This window comes from Myxine glutinosa, chromosome 1, assembly GCF_964187855.1.
Source record: "Myxine glutinosa chromosome 1, kmMyxGlut1.1, whole genome shotgun sequence".
NCBI classification, from domain to species: Eukaryota; Metazoa; Chordata; class Myxini; order Myxiniformes; family Myxinidae; genus Myxine; species Myxine glutinosa.
In genome coordinates this window covers 195268670-195288351 of record NC_136261.1, presented here as the reverse complement: position 1 = coordinate 195288351, position 19682 = coordinate 195268670, and the positions used below count along the sequence as shown (strand labels likewise).

Below are 19682 nucleotides of genomic sequence, written 5' to 3'. Positions count from 1 at the left end.
TATGAACACTTCAAGGACTTCCAGGAAAGAAGTTGGAATTTCATTTTAAAAAATTGTATCTGGGGTGAATTAGTGGGGGTAGAAAAGATCAAGGTTTTGGATGGGGGAAGATAAGAGATGGTGGTGAACAGCTGTTTTAAAGACCTGGAGGGAGGAGTGTGATTGAAGGGAGTGGGGGAGATTGTTCCAGAGGCGGGAGAAAAGGGGAATGAAAGAGTGAAGGTGAGCAGAGAACCTAGATTTTGGCAGTTTAACCATAAGAGGGTTGCAGGCAGATCTTGTGCGACCTGAAGGAATATTGGGGGGACAGAGCACAGAGAGAGCTGGGGCAGCAAGGCCGGAGAGGAGTCGGTAGAAGACAGAAAGACCACAACCTGCCTTCGGTGAGTGAGTGAAAGGCCCTCGGAGTTAAGTTCATCGCAGGAGATTCCAATGATTCTGAAAGCTTTGGTTTCAACAGCGTGAAGCCGAGCTGGGTGTGAGGCAGGAGCACCAGCCCAGAGGGGGGAACAGTATTCCATTGAGCTGCGGATGAAAGCCTTGTATGTGGTGAGGAGCTCAGGTGTGCCAAGGAAGGACTTCGCACGACGGAGGATGCCCAGTCGGCGACTGGCTTTGGAGGCCAGCTTGGAAATGTGGTTTTCCCAAGAAAGATCATGGCAGATAGTGAGACCCAAAAGCTTGAGCGACAGAACTTCTTGGAGAGGATTGTTGAGAAAGTAGATGGGAGGATTTTCCAGTCGGTCCTTTCGGAGAGACATTGTAAGAGTGTGAGATTTGTCAGGATTGAAAGACATGTTCCACTTGTTTGACCAGTCTGTGATTTTGTCCAGGTGTGCAGAAAGTGAGGAGGCTGCAGACTGCCGATCTGAGGGATGAGGAATGGAGCGGCAGATAGTGGAGTCATCAGCAAAGAGATAGAGAGGATTTTCCAGAGAGTCGGAGATATCATTGATGAAGACCAGAAATAGCACAGGGCCCAGAACACTACCTTGGGGAACTCCAGCCAGAACAGGAAGGGGAGATGAGAGAAATCCATTCAGGGCCACACGTTGCCTACGACCAGAGAGGAAGTCCGCAAGCCATGAGGAGATTTCCATGGATACCATAGGAGGAGAGTTTGGTGAACAGAGCTGGGTGCCAGACCGTATCGAAGGCATGTGATATGTCAAGTGAGACAGCTCTGATTTCCTGTTTGGCATTGAGGACCTCCATCCATTGTTGAGACAGCAGAAGCAACATGTCCAGAGTAGAATGACCTTGTCTGAATCCAAATTGATGATCAGAGATCAAGCCATTGGAGAAGAGGAAAGATTTGATATCCAAAGCAATGATGGATTCCATGACTTTGCTGATAATTGGGAGCAGGCTGATTGGTCTGTAGTTGCAAGGATCTGTTTTTGCACCTTTTTTGTGTAAAGCGGTAATGTTTGCTGATTTCCAAGATGCTGGCAGATGACCTTGAGCAAAAGAGAGGGTGAAAAGAACAGAGAGAGGGTGAGATAGAGCGATAGAGCAGGATTTTAGGACCCGTGGGCTGATGCCGTCTGGTCCAGTTGCAGAATCAGAGTCGAGGTTTGACAAAAACTTCTCCACCTTTTTAGGAGAGAAGGACACAGAGTTCAGGAGCAGTTGGGTTCGACTGGGAAAGGTGGGAACAGAGAGAGATGGGTTTGGGACACAAGATTTTGAGGCAAACACAGAGTTGAGGCATTCGGCTTTGTCACGTGCGGTGTCAACTGTGTAGCCATTTGAGGTAAGGGAGGGGATGGAGAGGGAACAAACACCAGAAACGGATTTGACCAGATGCCACCAGGATTTGGAGGAAGGAGACAGGTTTGAGAGTTCAATCTTGAGTGTGGAGAGATAGTGCTTCCTGGCACTCCTGAGGGTAGACACACACTTGTTCCGAGCTTGGTGGAAGGAACTGAGATTGCCTTCATTTGGATTTGCCTTCCAAGAGGCAAAGGCAAGTTGTTTCAGGGCAACTGCCTCACCACAAGATTCAGTGTACCATGGACGGGAGGAAGGGTAAGACAACTGAAGACAAGATGGGATAAATCTGTGCATGAGAGAGAGCAGTTTGCTTTGGAAGAATTCCCAGGAAGAATTGATGTCAGAGGCAGTGGAGATGGGAGACCAGTCCAGGTGATTGATGGCTGCTTGCAGCCCGTGCCAGTCAGCCTGATTGAAATGCCAGAGTCGTCGGCGCTGAGGAGGCTCTCTGAGAATGGCCAGAGAGATGTCCACTTTAACAAGCACATGATCAGAAGAACCGATTGGAGCAGGAGAAGAGCAGCAGACATTTGCAGGGAAGTTTGTCATAACCAAGTCCAGAAGAGAAGATACTCCCTTGACTGAGATCCGGGTCGAGAAATTGACAGATTGTGTCAGTCCCAATGAGTCGCAGAAGTCCTTTGCTGAGGTGCCATGGCTGGTGAGAGATGACCCCACACCCAGCCAGCTGGCATGATGACAGTTGAAGTCGCCACATATGAGGAAGAGAGAGTTTGGATGAGTTGATAGAAGTTGGTCCATGTTGTCCGACAGCGAAATCTAAATGGAGTCATCACTGTTTGGAGGACGGTACAGAACACATATGAACAAAAGGTGGGAGCGGAGAGGAAGGCGTAGCCAGAGGTACTCCTGGGGGTGGGAGTGGCGAGAGGGCAGTGCAAGGAGAGTGAGGAAGAGAGTTTTTGATAAAGATAGCCACCCCACCACCAGGACGAGGCTCAGGTCTATCATATCGGAGGAGGGAGTAACCAGGAAGAGATATTAAGGAATCAGAGACATCTTGAAAGAGGAAAGTTTCTGTTGAGCAGATTAAGTCTGGATTGTCAGAAGCAACCTGGATGGAGAGATCAATCAGGTTTGAGCGAAGGCCCCGGATGTTTGAGGTCCATACCGTTAATGAGGAGAGAGGGGGAACATCGGGTGCAGGACAGGGGTGGGGAGGGGTAGGGTCAGATGAAGGATGAGAGGGGGAGGTAGGAAGAGCAGTTGATTGTGTGTCAGAGATTACAGAAGAGTTACAAGAAAGGGAAGGATGAGGAGGATGAAAGGTTTGATGGTGATGGGATGAGGCACAGTGAGGGGTTGTTTGAGGGGGGGGGGGCAGGGGAAAGGGTCATAGGGGTCATAGGTAAAAGGGTTTAGGGTGGCATAGTTCCGAACCCGAAGGATCGGTAACCGACACAATTTCGGTCTTCGAGGCCGGCCGATAGGCAAAGTGTGACCAGAAGGGACGAGGTTCTCCTGACCCTCGACTTGGTGGGGTTTGTCCGCACAATGTGGGCGCTTTCAGGATGAACCTTAGCCGGGGAGCGTTGGGCGCCCCGGTCTGATACTGCCGCCCACGCGCAGAACAACTTGTGAGTGCACATGGGTCTTGGCGGTCCCACTGGCCTAGCGCTACCATGTTTAGACAGCGAAATCCGTCCCCGGGCACCGGCACCTACTCCCGTAAGTTTGAGAGAATAGTGGCGCCAGGCACGGTAGGACACCCGCGGAGCCCCGGCAGACCAGGGACGCGCGAGCCTACGCATTAGCGTGCTATGGCGGAATCAACGGCTTCGGCCACGGTCGGGCCGATACTCGGCCCGGTTGCACCGGGAATGAACTGGTTCGACGCCCGCGCTGGAGAGGTTGCGGGCGACTGAGATGTATTAACAAATTAATTAATTAATTTGAGACGTCCGATTTCTAGTGTTTGGAAATTTGGAAGAGCTTGACCCTAGCCTTTCCCTTGCGAGGGCAAGGAGGAACTTAACGCTTGACACTTAAGCTTAGTTTGAAGTACACCCTGACCAGCGCTCACGGTGGGACGGCAAGGCAACCAGAAGGGACGAGGTTCTCCTGACCACGTGGCCCTCGATCTGGGAAGCGAGAGGCGTTCCATTAGTGGACGCACCCCTCACGCCCGACTTTTGGGCGGCCCCGGCAGGCCGTTTGTTTTGACGTTCCGTGACAGGCCCCGCACCCCCACCTCCGGGCCGACCGGGCGACCGGAATGAATCCCGGTGTCCCGATCCGAACCTTCAGAGCGGGCCGGCTGGGGAGTGCCTGGCACCCCGTACCTACACTTTCCGTCCCTGCGGTCCCAAATACCGGAACCACCCAAATACCACTTTATTCGACAAAATGAGGTGCGGCCTACATCTAGGCAAGGCCGCGTGACGTCATCGCGCTTTCACCTTAAAAGACTTATTTGATATAAGTTAATATTTTGATATAAGCCTTAGAAAACCAACCCTATATAAGTCAATACCTCCAACGATACAGGTGCGCATTCGTGCCGCGTGACGTGGTGACGTCATCGCGTTTTCACCTTAAAATACCTATTTGATATAAGTTAATATTTTAAATTAGTCGGTCAATTTTTGCGCAATCTTTGCTAAATAAAGGTTGTCTTTACTTACCTGGTGGTGTTCCTATCCACCACAAGTAACCCGGTGCAATAATCGAAAACCGATTCAAAATGGCCCCTCGCTACGATTTTCCACGATCACATTTTATTTTCACGTACTTCAAATCGACGGATTTTTACCAAATAAAATACCTCACTCAATGCACTGATGTCGTTTTTGCGGCAGAAGTGAAAACAGATTCTAATTTGGAAATAAAACGAAGGCGTGCACAATGTAACAAAATCTCCTCAGAATCCAAAGTCGTGCCGCGGAACGTGGTGACGTCACTGCGTTTACAGGCTTAAACGGCAATTTTATATAAGTTAATATTTTGAATAACTCGGTCAATACCAGTCCGATTTTCGCCAAATAAAGGTTCCCGTTATCCACAGATACCCCTGTATCCTCCTAGAGGCGAAGTCAGGATGAATTTCGCAAAAAATAAAGTCCTTCGGCGACGAAAATTTAGCATGGGGTTTTCCTATGTAAATTTACCCTGAAGTAATTTTACCGAAAATCCTGGAAATTTCGCGGGGCCAGTTTCTGTCGAGTGTTAAGACGTACTAGCGACTGCGAAATCCGGAATCAGAATTAAAATCCGAGCCTCCGTTAGTTCTAAGGGCCCCCCAAAACAAATCGCATATATTCCTAATGAAAAAACTCCGGAGTTCCTAAATACCAAATCCCATGCCATCCGATGTCAATCCATATATCCGAGTATGAGATAGAAGGGAGACGAAGTGGGGAGGAGGCAGCTTTGAGAAGGAGGTGGGAGGAGGGACAATTTGGGAGGGATGGTTGGGGGGGAGATTTGAAGGGGAGGGTTTGGGGGGGAGTTTTGAATGGGATGGGCAAGGGGGGAGTTTCGGAGGGGAAGGGCAAGTGGAGAGTTTAGGAGGGGAGGGGCAAGGGGGGAGATTTGGAGGGGAGGGGCAAGGGGGGAGATTTGGAGGGGAGGGGCAAGGGGGGAGATTTGGAGGGGAGGGGCAAGGGGGGAGATTTGGAGGGGAGGGGCAAGGGGGGAGATTTGGAGGGGAGGGGAAAGGGGGGAGATTTGGAGGGGAGGGGCAAGGGGGGAGTTTAGGAGGGGAGGGGCAAGGGGGGAGTTTAGAAAGTGGATGATTAATGAAAGATGAACATTTATAACAAATCTGGTTTGTTGTGATTTTCAAGTTAGTGATCCGTTTAAGAACGATGGAGGAGGGGTGGAATGAATGAGAATTTAGAGCATGTAGTGAGAAAGAATTATAAGAGATTGAATATTTTTTTGAAATGGAATGAGTTGAAGAGGAAATTGAAAGGAGCCTTTTAAATAGGAAGAAAAACAGCGTGTTGTAATAAACCACTGAATAAAACACTCCAGGGGAAAGTTTAAACATATTTAATCAGAACCATGAAGAACAATCTTATATTCACAAAAATACCAATGGGGAGAGGGAGCCTAGAGGGACAACCATGAGTCACTTGAACAGGGCAAAAGGTGGAAGGCAGGGCGGTAATGGGGGCGGGGCGGGACAGCGCACGTGGACAGAGGCAAAAGCACACGATGGGACAAAAGCACACGAGGAGAAAGGGAAATAAAAGTTTTTTTTTTTTTTGTTTTTTTTTTTGGGGGGGGGGGGGTGGGGGTTACAACGTTAGACAAAGAGTAGATGTTTGGTGAAGTTTGGGGGAGAAGGGAAAATCAAAAAACCTTGCAAAACCAGCGAAGGAAGGAACAAACTTCGACGGGGGGCCCGTCACAATTATGTGTGAGGCCTTGAGGCTGCAAGGCCACACACGCGGTGCGGCAAACAGACACGATTAATTTATGAAAGATAAACACCGAGAAACTTCCAAGGGTCACACTATAGGTTCACACACCGAAAGATAAATACAGTTTCGACAAAATACAATTGTGAACAGACTTAACTTTGAAAACGTGGAGACCGTGTGGAGCTTCGAAAATCCGTGACGTCGTCTCCAAGATCTCGCAAGATCTCGATCGCGAGATCTCTATTCCCATTCTTCAAAGCAAAAGGGGTAAATTGTTATATCGCCATGACATATTTATTCATTATCTCATTGAAATAGTGGAATATTTAACTCTTCATGCCATTAGTGACGTCACAGCATGATTGAAACAGGAAGTGGATATCCGACAGGTCATAATTTATTACGGTCGGTCGTTTGTCTATCCTGTGTATGTTTTTAATATAACAAATTGTTGCGGATCTCGGATTACGGCGCTCCCCTTACCGAGGGGTGGGGGTTAATCCCCTCGTCTATTAAGCTGGCCATCCGAGTCCTAGAAGATATCGCGCTCCTTTGCGGGGTTGAGGTTGACCAGGGTGACTGGTCAACGGGTTCCCAGATACCTTTGCCCCCCTCTCCGCAAAGCAGGGCGATACTTCTGTTCGAGCCACGGACAAGATGGAAGATTGCCGAGCGAAGGATTTAGCAATCCGAAGCTCGAGCCGTTAGCAATAAAACTAACCCGATCCTGAGCGTTGGCCAAATCGTGCCACGTATGTCAATGGAGAAATCACTAAAGCGACCGGATGAGAGGAAACCCAAAGAATAAGAAGGAAGAACACAGGTTTATTAATTATGTACAAAACCAAAACCAAGGAAAAAACGAAAGGGTATGTACAGGGAAGAAGAAGAAGCAGATACACAGGGCAAACCTTATACAGTCTTATATTATCACTCCCAGGACAGTACAAACACACTTACACGAAAAGGTGGTGGTGGTGGTGGTGGTGGTGGGAAGGAAGAGAAGGGTCCGGGCAGATGCTTGGCGTCGAGGTCCGGCCCCAGGTTCACGCTCCGCTCTGGTCCACGCTCCGGGTGTTCACTCGTACCGCGGCAAGCGGCCGGCAGCTTCGCGTGGCGTTTAACGTGAGCGGACAATTATATCGCGGGGGGGAAGACTGGGCTGCGGCGTACGTAATAAATTGTCCCTCAGCCTTTTGCTAGTTGTGCGCCTCCAATCGTTCATAAACGGCAACCAAGGACTCCTTTCGCATTGGTTCAAATCGTTCTCCCGGGCACCTCTCTTCTCTCACTCATCTCTCTGGCTCATCCCATCTCCCTGGCTCATCTCTTGAAGTAGTCCCACGCACCCGCTTATATTGCCCACTCACGTATAAAGCCGCTTGCCTTTTGGCTCCGCCTACCGGTGAGCTGGCCTCGGCTCTGAGTGGTCGCGAGCGCTCACCAGTCCGCCCCTTGATGGGGCATTGAGGGGCCACGCCTTCGTTCTTGGCGCTCCGCCCTTCCTCTACTGCTTGACCGCGTGCGTAATGGCGGCTGAGCCAGGCGGCGTAAGCTACTGGCAAGCAAGGGAGCCCAATTTGGAGGAAGGCTACGCCGCAATATGAATAGGATTGGAAAAAGGGAGCCTCGGTTATTTGATTAATGCAACGCAGAGTCAAACTATTGGGAACAGATCCTTACCTGGAACACATACCAATGAAATAACTAAAGAAGATCCTATGGTGTGCTACGTGTTGCTCGTGGCCTATCTAGGGTGCGACCTTTGACCTTTACACCAAAAATGGGAATATTTACAGGGGATTATTTATAAGGGATATTACAATATTTACAAAGTGGAGGGTTCTAAAAACCGCAACACTGCACCCTCATTACCTCCAGGGCCGTCCCGGCCCGACATAACTTTAACTTAGTGTGACACTCAGGTGTGGTAACCCTCTACTATTAACTTCACCCTGAGTGCGACATTTTTAAAACAACTAAGTATGTCCCGCCTGCTGCGTTGCATTCTGTCTATCAGACTCACGTCCACAGAACAACCGAATCACGGAATTAATTTTCAAACTACACATTGACGGTGGGGAGCATTATTTACAAAGCCACTACTTGGTATTTACACGTGAACCCAGGACCTGTCTTTTGGGAAACAAAAAGAAGATCTTTTGAGAAGAGGAAAGGCATACACTGCACTGCACCGATACCACCAGCACCAATAAGCACCAAAGCACCAATATGCACAAAGCACCCAAAGCATCATAACACGAAAAGCACCATCTGGTGCACAGTCATCACATTTCAATAATAATCAGCAGACGACTTGCGACGTCTTCTCTGCTGGGCCGATGTTCTTGGCTGCTGGGCCGATGTTCCTGGACGACTTCTTGCTTGCTGCCTAGTTGGTACTAAAACGAAGGCACAAAACATGTCCATTTCTTTAATTTATGGCCAGCAGGGGCCAACTAAGGTGGTCCACCTGCATGGCTTAGGTGCCACCTTTACCGTGGTCCGCAAGCAAGATCTGGCCACAATGGCCGGTCCCCAGCAGAGGTGCCAGGCCCCAAAATGTGGGGTCCATGAATGTGGTGCTCGGCCACAGACCTGTGGTCCATATGGTGCTAGGCCACAAGGCGTGCAGTCCATAAGTGGGGTACCGGTCCAGGCAGGCAGCAGCGAGGGCGCGGGCACACAACTGCGACACCTGCACACTTTCCCCGGGCCCAAAAGAAACAAATCCGTGAGTGGGGGAAGGAGGACAAGCAAGCAGCGGGCCAAGATCGCAAGGGTACACAGCAAAACAAGGCAATGCAGAGTGAGGTGCGCTGGAGAATGAGTGGAGAAAGCTCGTCCCTAGTGTACGCTCCCCCCGTCACCTAATCTACCCTTGCCCCTACCCCGTATTTACACAATTTACAAATCCGTCGCTAACGTCCTGTCTTCCCCATATCTCCCCTAATACCAAATTCGTCATTGATCCCTCTAAACCCAAATTTGCCATTAATCAATTCATCATCAATCCCTCCTAAGGAGGAAGAGATGGAACATCAGCACAATGTCACCCCCACGTCATGATGCGTCTTACATACCAGACATTTGCACAATCCGGTGGTGTGGAGTCCTGTCACCTTGGTGAGTGGATGCAGATGGTGTGAAGAGACTTTCAATCCTAACTATACTCTAAATGACTTTAACACACTTTTACTCTACCCGGGGTCTTTCCCTGGCAAACCATTAGCCATTTTACACTATGTGGTTCTAAAAACCGAACTCCCATTGACCAAACTGTGGTGCTCACCAATTTGGGGTCTCACTCCCCCGATTCTACTCCCGGTGCCCTCGCACAATTTCCGGGCTGGGTCGTGTGGCGCTCCCAGCAGGTCCGCTCACCTGCACACCTCCGCCAATGCAGTTGTCTCCCGAGCTTACCTGCTCCTTACCTTAACCTACCTGGGGAAGGCCCTCTGGCACTCTCACCCCCTTCTGCCTTCTCTGGCGTCGGGCTACCCGGGTCCGTCCTCCGGATCCTCGGGCCCCATTGAACTCTACTGGCTCCCAGAGCCTACCCGCGGCCTCACCTGGCCGACAGACTAACAGTGGCGGAGTGCCCATTTAACCATACGTACTAACAGGCCACACGCCCAGCCAATTTCATTTCACGAATGCACCCAACACAACACTTCTGTGCTACTACTCGCACCACAGATGCCAATATCCAACCACAATTTACCTACTCCCTCTACCTACTTTTAAACTACCCTCCCCGGGTACTCGTGAGGGGTCCATCCTTCCCCATCCACTCCTTTCGCACCAACCACTCCACTTCACGTATTCCACACTACCCACTCCACACCATCCATTCCATACTCCATACCATCTATTCCATACTCCATTCTCACTTGCCACCTGTATTCCACTTGCACACCTGGTGGCACTTGCACCCTCCTTTCCTCCAGGTGCATTCACTCAATCCAATACACTCAACTCAATGCACAATCACACCTTTCAGAATACTCTGCTCAATCACTTCCTACACACACACTGCATCATCTGATCTACCTGGTTTTCCCTCTAACTTAGTGCTTCCCGTCTTCCCTTATACTATTGCACATCCCACGTCGTTATCATCCAAACAAATCTACCTACGTCCCCTACTACAGGTATGATGTCGCTACTTAAATCTACAGTTACCTGTGGTCATCTTTCTAAATCCCTATACATTATCCCAACCCTCCCTGGCTTGGTTTTCACCGCCATAACCCCATAAACTATAGCTCATGTGCCCCCACATACGATGTGAGGAATGGTAAATCTACCATCCCTCTACACCATATACCATTTGCCATCAATTTCCCTATCACACTATCACTATCGCCATCAGTCCACTTCACTTAGAGCCTCGGTACATCGTTACATCATTAAAACTCGGCTTCGCAAAGCCGAGCAATGAATACGGGTGGTTTGTCTCCTGCAGGTTGGGTCCATCCGGCATTCGGATTCAGGGGCGGAGGTTTTGTCGGGCCAAGGTTCAAGGCACCATCCCTACGCAAGGCCTTGCGCTGCCAAGCGCGATGGCCCAGCCTTGCCCGGGTGGAGAGCCGCCACCACAAGTGGGCGCTGTTCCGACCCCTCCTACCTTCCCTTAAACCGGGCCGGTCGCTTTGCCTGGCAAAGCGCGGAATCGACCGTGCAGGGCGGGGCCCGGCCCGAATCGTGCACGGCGCCCTGAGCAGGAGTGACGCGACACCGATCCCCGCCGGCTCCCGCAGCACACAACGCCCGGCACGGACCGAGGGCTCGCGTCGGCTATCCGTCAGCCTAAACGCTGTCCCGGTTAACGTCGATGCCCGACTTGCATGCTCACACCACGCGTTCCTTTTTACATTCTCATTCGCACACCATGTCATCCTCACGCACTCCACACATTCCGCCACCGCACTCTCTCCCCGTGCACACTTGCATGCTCACACCACGCGTTCCTTTTTACATTCTCATTCGCACACCATGTCATCCTCACGCACTCCACACATTCCGCCACCGCACTCTCTCCCCATGCACACTTTTGCGCACACTCTCCCGGTACGTACTCCGTACCACTCACCGGTGTGTACTCCCGCATACACCCACTCAACGCACACCTACCCAGGGGTGTGCAATCTGTTGCGCACCCAATAACGCGCTCCACAACCAACTCAGGTGTGCATCCCCGCACACTCTCTCCATCCATCACACTCTCCGTGTCACAATCACTCCCACTATCACACTCTGTATCGCATTCATCACACATACACTCCGACGTGCGTTCGCTCTCGCACTCGGTATTACACTCGTGCTCCGACGCCATTCGTACACGCGCGCCATTGCCATTCATAATGCGCACCACGGACCTTTTACGAGCGCCCGGGTTACACCTGCATCCCAAGCGCGCGAAAATTCTTTTTGCACCAAACACAGCCCGACTCACCTGGGAGCTTCTTCCTCCTTGCTCCAACACCACCTGCAAATCTTTATTAGGATTAAGCACGGCATCATGATGCGAGCACGGGCTTTGTACAATTTCCATCTTTTCCTCCCGCGAGTGGTTTTCTAAGTCCGGCGTCTGCTTAATCCCAATTTCCACTATTGGTTCGGTTTCTTTTCCAATTCTAATTTCTTTTTCCGCCGCTGCACATGAATTTGCCCTGTCCAATTCGGCGGCCGTCGGGTTTTTCACACCCCGAGTCGCGATTTCTATCCCGGTCCACCCGGCTTCGCTTTGCTCACCTTCGCTCACCCCGCGCTCCTCGAGTCGCGTTACCTCGCTGCGTACCGATGTGCCTCTCCCGCCTGCCATGCGGTCTATGTTCTCCCCACATTTTTGTATGCGGTCACCCATTCTGCTTCCAAACCCTTCAATTTGGTTTCCTAATCCCCCCCAATCTGCTTCCTAATCCCCCCAATTTGCTTCCTAATCCCCCCAATTTGCTTCCCAAATCATTTTTTAATCCCTCGAAGCTATCTTCTGTTTTGACCATAAAGGCCATCATGTGGGTCACAAATAGGCCCCAGTCTACTGCCTCTGCAGGCTCGGCTACCGCGGCCACGTGCGCGGCGCCGCCATTTTGTGTGCTTGCAACCCCCTCTACCGCACCTTCTTTGCTTTCCTCCTGCATTACTCCCACCTCTTCCCTGGGGTCCTGGGTTAAATCTAGCCCCTCTTCTATCTCACCCACTGGCATCCTATCGCCTTGACTATCCATGGCACGACTCAATTTGGATCTTAAAAATAATTTTGGCCGCTCCTAATTTTTGACCAAATTTTTTAGATACAACAACAACAACATGCATTTTAAGGCCATTTTCCCTGCTAGAGCGGGGGTTAGCCTTGCGGTCCCCATGACATGACAATCCCCATTTTGTAGATGGATTAAAAAATTTGGTTCGGGTCCAATCCCACTCCTGACACCAATTGTTGCGGATCTCGGATTACGGTGCTCCCCTTACTAAGGGGGGGGGGGTTAATCCCCTCGTCTATTAAGCTGGCCGTCCGAGTCCTAGAAGATATCGCGCTCCTTTGCGGGGTTGAGGTTGACCAGGGTGACTGGTCAACGGGTTCCCAGATACCTTTGCCCCCCTCTCCGCAAAGCAGGGCGATACTTCTGCTCGAGCCATGGACAAGATGGAAGATTGCCGAGCAGTTTAGCAATCCGAAGCTCGAGCTGTTAGCAATAAAACTAACCCGATCCTGAGCGTGCCACGGCCATGGCCAAATCGTGCCACGTATATCAATGGAGAAATCACTAGAGCGACCGGATGAGAGGAAACCCAAAGAATAAGAAGGAAAAACAGGTTTATTAATTATGTACAAAACCAAAACCAAGGAACAAACGAAAGGGTAGGTACAGGGAAGAAGAAGAAGCAGATACACAGGGCAAACCTTATACAGTCTTATATTATCACTCCCAGGACAGTACAAACACACTTACACGAAAAGGTGGTGGTGGTGGTGGTTGGAAGGAAGAGAAGGGTCCGGGCAGATGGTAGGCGTCGAGGTCCGGCCCCAGGTTCACGCTCCGCTCTGGTCCACGCTCCGGGTGTTAACTCGTACCGCGGCAAGCGGCCGGCAGCTTCGCGTGGCGTTTAACGTGAGCAGTCAATTATATCGCGGGGGGGGGGAGGGGGGTGGGGAGACTGGGCTGCTGCGTACGTAATAAATTGTCCCTCGGCCTTTTTCCAGTTGTGTGCCTCCAATAGTTAATAAACGGCAAGCAAGGACTCCTTTCGCATCGGTTCAAATCCTTCTCCCGGGCACCTCTCTTCTCTCACTCATCTCTCTGGCTCATCCCATCTCCCAGGCTCATCTCTTGAAGTAGTCCCACGCACCCGCTTATATTGCCCACTCGCGTATAAACCCGCTTGCCTTTTGGATCCGCCTACTGGTGAGCTGGCCTCGGCTCTGAGTGGTCGCGAGCACTCACCGGTCCGCCCCTTGATGTGGCGTTGAGGGGCCACGCCTTCGTTCTTGGCGCTCTGCCCTTCCTCACCAGCTTGACCGCGTGCGTAATGGCGGCTGAGCCAGGCAGCGAACGCTACTGGCAAGCAAGGGAGCCCAATTTGGAGGAAGGCTACGCCGCAATATGAATAGGATTGGAAAAAGGGGGCCTAGGTTATTTGATTGATGCAACGCAGAGTCAAACTATTGGGAACAGATCCTTACCTGAAACACATACTAATGAAATAACTAAAGAAGATCCTATGGTGTGCTACGTGTTGCTCGTTGCCTAACTAGGGTGCGACCTTTGACCTTTACACCAAAAATGGGAATATTTACAGGGGATTATTTATAAGGGATATTACAATATTTACAAAGTGGAGGGTTCTAAAAACCGCAACAATATGATTGATTATGAGTAACCTAATCATGTTAATAAATTAATTATATTCTTTGTGAAGCATCTTAATACGCATTGGAGTTATAATTGTTGGTGGAGTCGGAGCAGCTGTCCAACCAATCGGTGAGAAGGATTGTTACAGACAGACACACACGACCGAGTGTATGATAAAAATACGACCAACAACAAGCTTAGACGGTACCCCGGTATCCCGGTGTGTACCCCGGTTTAGAATAGGTACACCGTTTCCCTGCGCATCGTAAGAGTCGACTAAGGGTTGGCGTCAGGAAGGGCATCCGGCCATAAAAACATTGCCTCAAACAGGGAACCATGATTGTCATGGGGCCCGCAAGGCTAACCCCCGCTCTAGCGGGGAAAATGGCCTTAAAAACGATCATTTATTCATTCATTCAACAAGCTTAGACGGTAGATGGCTGTTCACATGTGACACCTGGGTTTGTGAATTTTGTTTTTAGTTATAGGAACTGGTGCCCACACAATAACTGTGCTCTGAGATATTAAGCAGTGTAACCTGGCGCTGAGGAAGATCGGAGAAAATTGGACGAATCTCTATCCACATTAGAGAGCAGGTTCCCGACAATATCTCATCGACTTCATTTAAAGACACTGTGGGATCTTTAACATCCAATAATGTATGCAAGCAGATAGGTCCCAGCTGAAGGTCCAGTGTACCAAGGGAAGGCACACTCGTTGATGCAACATCCTGCCTGCCAATGCGACCTTTTATAGTCTGGCCAATAAGAGAACCCAGACTAGACAGCTCAGAGGTAAATGCATCTCTGCACCATCCTGTTGGACCATTTTGGTTCGGCAAATGTTTGGGTGGTGCTGCCTTTCTATATGTGGCATTTGATGCCCATCCCAGGTTGTCTAGACTCTAGAGTCTAGAGGACATTGAATTAACCAAAGGGTGTGGACTGACATCACATCTAGACCAGACCAGATGGGGCACACAGACTACCCCTTCCCTGAAGGTCATAAATGGAGACATCTGGACTTTAAAAAAATGTAAATGCGATAATGTCAGTTTTCCTGAGATGACTGTGTCGTTCTTTCCAGAAGCGTATGACCCAAATCGTTAATACTCCTGCTTTCAGGGAGATTGCAACCAACAATTTCTTGGATTCCAGTCTTAAACACCATGCCACCAGAATCCTAAACGTGAGTTTGTCATGTCACGTGTTGGTGGATGGCGCACCAATTGTGCGTGTTTGTTTGTGTGTGCACAGTGTGTGCAGCAAGCAGATCACAATTCTCTCACCGAGCTGATTCCTCGTCTTGCTGACCTCCTACGACGTGGTGTCGGCTTAGGAACAAAGGTAACTGAACATTCATTGATGCTACATATCCAATGTATGTTCTTAAAAACTTTCAGTACAAGTTTATATAATCTGGTAACTTTGGCTTGGCAGATTGAGGCCATATAAATGCTGCAGATTCTCATTAAAACTAACACTCTTTGAAACAAATTGCACTGAAATGACAATAAAGCAATTGAATAACACTTTTTTGTTATTTCGAAGATATTTGTCTCAAAGGCTACTTCAAGACTGAGTCTCGTTCAGATTCAAGGAATTAAATGTTAATGAGATTGCAGTATTACATACAAAAGATGACGGTTTTTTTTCCCTTCACTCCAGATGTAAAACACATTCCTTGCCTTCTCATTACTTTTATCCCTTCCAAATGTCTTCCTTTTCTCACACTTCTTCCCCATCTCCAACCCCCCACCCCCCATTCTCCCACCCATCATTTCCACATTACCTTTCTCAATTTTTGGTTCTCCTCATTTATCCGCCTCCCACTTCACTTCCTATAACTGATTTATCAAGGGAATTCCTATTTTCTAGAAGGGAATAGCTTTTGGGATGAGGTAGAGAAGATAAAAAATGGCTTTACAACCTTTTTATTGTGATACAAACACAATGTTTCTGCAATGTGTAGAAAAATATACAAATGCACCTCCAAATAATACCTTTGTGTAAGGGTGAAGGTGGGAGGAATGGGGTTAAATGTAGATGGAGAAATTAAACAAGTTAAAACAAGAGTTAAAAACAAGACAAGACAAGAGTCAAACAAGGCAAGAGTCAAACAAGGCAAGAGTCAAACAAGGCAAGAGTCAAACAAGGCAAGAGTCAAACAAGGCAAGAGTCAAACAAGACAAGAGTCAAACAAGGCAAGAGTCAAACAAGGCGAGAGTCGAACAAGGCGAGAGTCGAACAAGGCGAGAGTCGAACAAGGCGAGAGTCGAACAAGGCGAGAGTCGAACAAGGCGAGAGTCGAACAAGGCGAGAGTCGAACAAGGCGAGAGTCGAACAAGGCGAGAGTCGAACAAGGCGAGAGTCGAACAAGGCGAGAGTCGAACAAGGCGAGAGTCGAACAAGGCGAGAGTCGAACAAGGCGAGAGTCGAACAAGGCGAGAGTCGAACAAGGCGAGAGTCGAACAAGGCGAGAGTCGAACAAGGCGAGAGTCGAACAAGGCGAGAGTCGAACAAGGCGAGAGTCGAACAAGTAAAAGTCAAAACAAGTCAAAACAAAACAAAAACATTAAAAAAAAAAACAAAGGTCAAAACAAGAGTCAAACAAGTTAAAAACAAGACAAGAGTTAAAAATAAGACAATATGAGTCAACCAAGTCAAAACAAAACAAAAAAAAACAAACACAAAAACATTAAAAAAAATAAAAACAAAGGTCAAAACAAGAGTTAAAAACAAGACAAGAAATAGAAGAGTTAAAAAACAAGTCATATGACACAAACAAGAGTTAAAAGCAAGACAAGATGAGAGTCAAACAAGTCAAAGTCAAAACAAGTCAAAACAAAACAAAAACAAACAACACAAAAACATTAAATAAACAAAGCAAAAAAAACGAAGGCCAAAACAAGTCAAACGAGTTTGTTTGTTTTTGTATACAAGATCGAGGCTCGTGAAAGAGCTAACATTAATACAAAAAAAAGTCAAACCAACACACAAAACAAAAAACAAGGGGAGCGGCAGACAAGATGGGGAGAGAGGGGGGCAAGCACAACATTTGAGAGCAGGGACATTGGGAGAAATGTGGGAGGGGGAGGGCTTGGGGGGAGGTGGGAGAGGTATAAAACATATGAACACTGCAAGGACTCTGGCGTGAATTAGCGGGGGGAGAAAAGATCAAGGTTTTGGATGGGGGAAGATAAGAGAAGGTGGTGAACAGCTGTTTTAAAGACCTGGAGGGAGGAGTGGGATTGAAGGGAGTGGGGGAGTTTGTTCCAGAGGCGGGAGAAAAGGGGAATGAAAGAGTGAAGGTGAGCAGAGAGCCTAGATTTTGGCAGTTTAACCATAAGAGGGTTGCTGGCAGATCTTGTGCGACCTGTAGGAATATTTGGGGGACAGAGCACAGAGAGAGCTGGGGGAGCAAGGCCGGAGAGGAGTCGGTAGAAGACAGAAAGACCACCAACTTGCATGCGGTGAGTGAGTGAAAGGCCCTCGGAGTTAACTTCATCACAGGAGATTCCAGAGTTAAAAACAAGACACAAAAGAGAAGAGTTAAAAAAAACAAGTCATATGACACAAACAAGAGTTAAAAACAAGACAAGATGAGAGTCAAACAAGTCAAAGTCAAAACAAAACAAAACAAAAACAAACAAAACAGAAACATTAAAAAAAAAGGTCAAAACAAGAATTAAAAAACAAATCATATAACCGAGGTGTACATGACTCGCTTCAACCCCACAGCATGTAAGCACATGGAACGTCACTGAAATGACGGTTTAAGATTGGCACAACAAATGGAACGCTGTGAATACTTAAAATTTGATCAACGACATCGTATTGGAAGGATCAAGTACTGTAAAAGTAAACAGTGAAATAACAAAAATATTGTGCATGAAGAGGAAGAACTTAGATGCAGGACAAAATAAATCTATCTATAATTCCAGTAATCTCTGTGTGTATGTGTGTGTGTTTGTCTGTGACCGCTGTTTCTCGACAACCACGGGTCCGATCTAATTGAAACTTGCCAGATATATTGCTGGGGACCCGAGGATGTGCCTTTTCAAGGTTTGAAATTAATCGGACAAGTGGTTCCCAAGGTATGGTCACCGTACTCGCAAGCCGTTCGCTTTGGCTTTGCGAATGGACCAAACCATTTCATGTAAATAGAGGGGGGGGTTCTACCGTACTCGCAAGCCGTTCGCTTTGGCTTTGCGAATGGACCAAACCATTTCATGTAAATAGAGGGGGGGGGGTTCTGTGGTCGTTACTGCCACGTGGTTTCAAAGTTTTTTTTTGTTGTTGTTGTTTGCACGCATGTTTTTTTGCACCCACGTACGGGCACGCCCTAGTAATGATAATGTCAGAAATTAGGTAAATGGCAAAAACTTGATGTAAACCTTATGGACAACATATAATTGGATGAACTTCGCAATTTTACAATGAACGAGTGTTACCCAGGTGGAGCTGTTAAATATTGTGCTTGATGGCGTAGGACTTTGGTAAATATGATGTGCAGGGATGATGGCAGAAATAAGGTTGAAGGAAACATGTAATATCCCAATAATCGGTTTAAAAGTCAGTACAATCTATCACTAAAACGAGCAGTATCTGTCCATCCATCTGTCACGCTTGATTTTAATTGGTTCCTGTAAGCGTAGAATAATAAAAATGATACCGTTGGAAGGCTCATAATATATTAACTTGGTTGGAAAGTGAATAGTCGATTTCTTTGGAATAGAAAATTGTGTCCATCTTGTCATAAAAATGCCTGTTTTAACGCATGAAGTGCTGCAATTACTGGTTAGTAGGCCAGAAATGCTTTTTAAAAATTGGCTTTTCTCCACCAATTCGAAGCAAGCTTTCGTAATTGTTACCTGGGTATTATACATTGAAAGAAAGGTGATTATTCGTTCTTTGGGTTGACGTCATTTTAAAATTTGCATACACGTCTCGACCACGATTGTGACGTTCTACACGCTACGCGCTTTATGGGTTAAAAGCCAGGCTTTGCAAAATGGAAGAAGAAGAAGAAGAAAGACATGCAGCGTTAACGTTGTGGTTCCAACGGGGCAACAGCAGGAACACTTTAGAATACAGCATGAGTGACACCGAAGGAGCAGACATACAACAACAACCATAGCCACGAAACAGTAGCGGCAGCAACAACATCAACAACAACAACAACAACAACAACAACAACAACTACATCTATAGTCTATACTATAAAAGAGCCGTGTGTGTGTGTGTGTGTGTGTGTGTGTGTGTGTGTGTGTGTGTGTGTGTGTGTGTGTGTGTGTGTGTGTGTGTGTGTGTGTGGGTGGGTGTGGATGTGAGCCGCTGTTTTGACCGGCTGGGTTTTGACCGGCTGGGTCCGGTTTTGACCGGATGTCCACATCCCTGTGGATGTGTGGATGTGTGTGTGGGTATGGGGATGTGTGTGTGTGTGTGTGTGTGTATTGGGATGTGCGTGTGTGTGTGTGTGTGTGTGTGTGTGTGTGTGTGTGTGTGTGTGTGTGTTGCTATTTTCTCAGAAATGGCTGAACTGATTTCCTCAAACTTTCAGAGGATCATCAGAGAGTGCTTTGGAGTGTTTTACGCAAAAAAAATTGTTTGAATTTTTTTTTTTAAATAAATAAAAGTTATATTTTTCTAAATAAAAT

General features: G+C 48.1%; 1 protein-coding gene across 1 annotated transcript in view; it reads left to right on the top strand.

Moving 5' to 3' along the window:
- Nucleotides 1-19682, top strand: part of ECPAS (Ecm29 proteasome adaptor and scaffold) — a 305571-nt gene that overhangs the window by 155292 nt on the left and 130597 nt on the right. The window contains exon 37 of the mRNA XM_068124669.2: nucleotides 15280-15369. Coding sequence (XP_067980770.2) covers nucleotides 15280-15369 — 90 coding nt within the window. The remainder of the gene's footprint in view (nucleotides 1-15279; nucleotides 15370-19682) is intronic.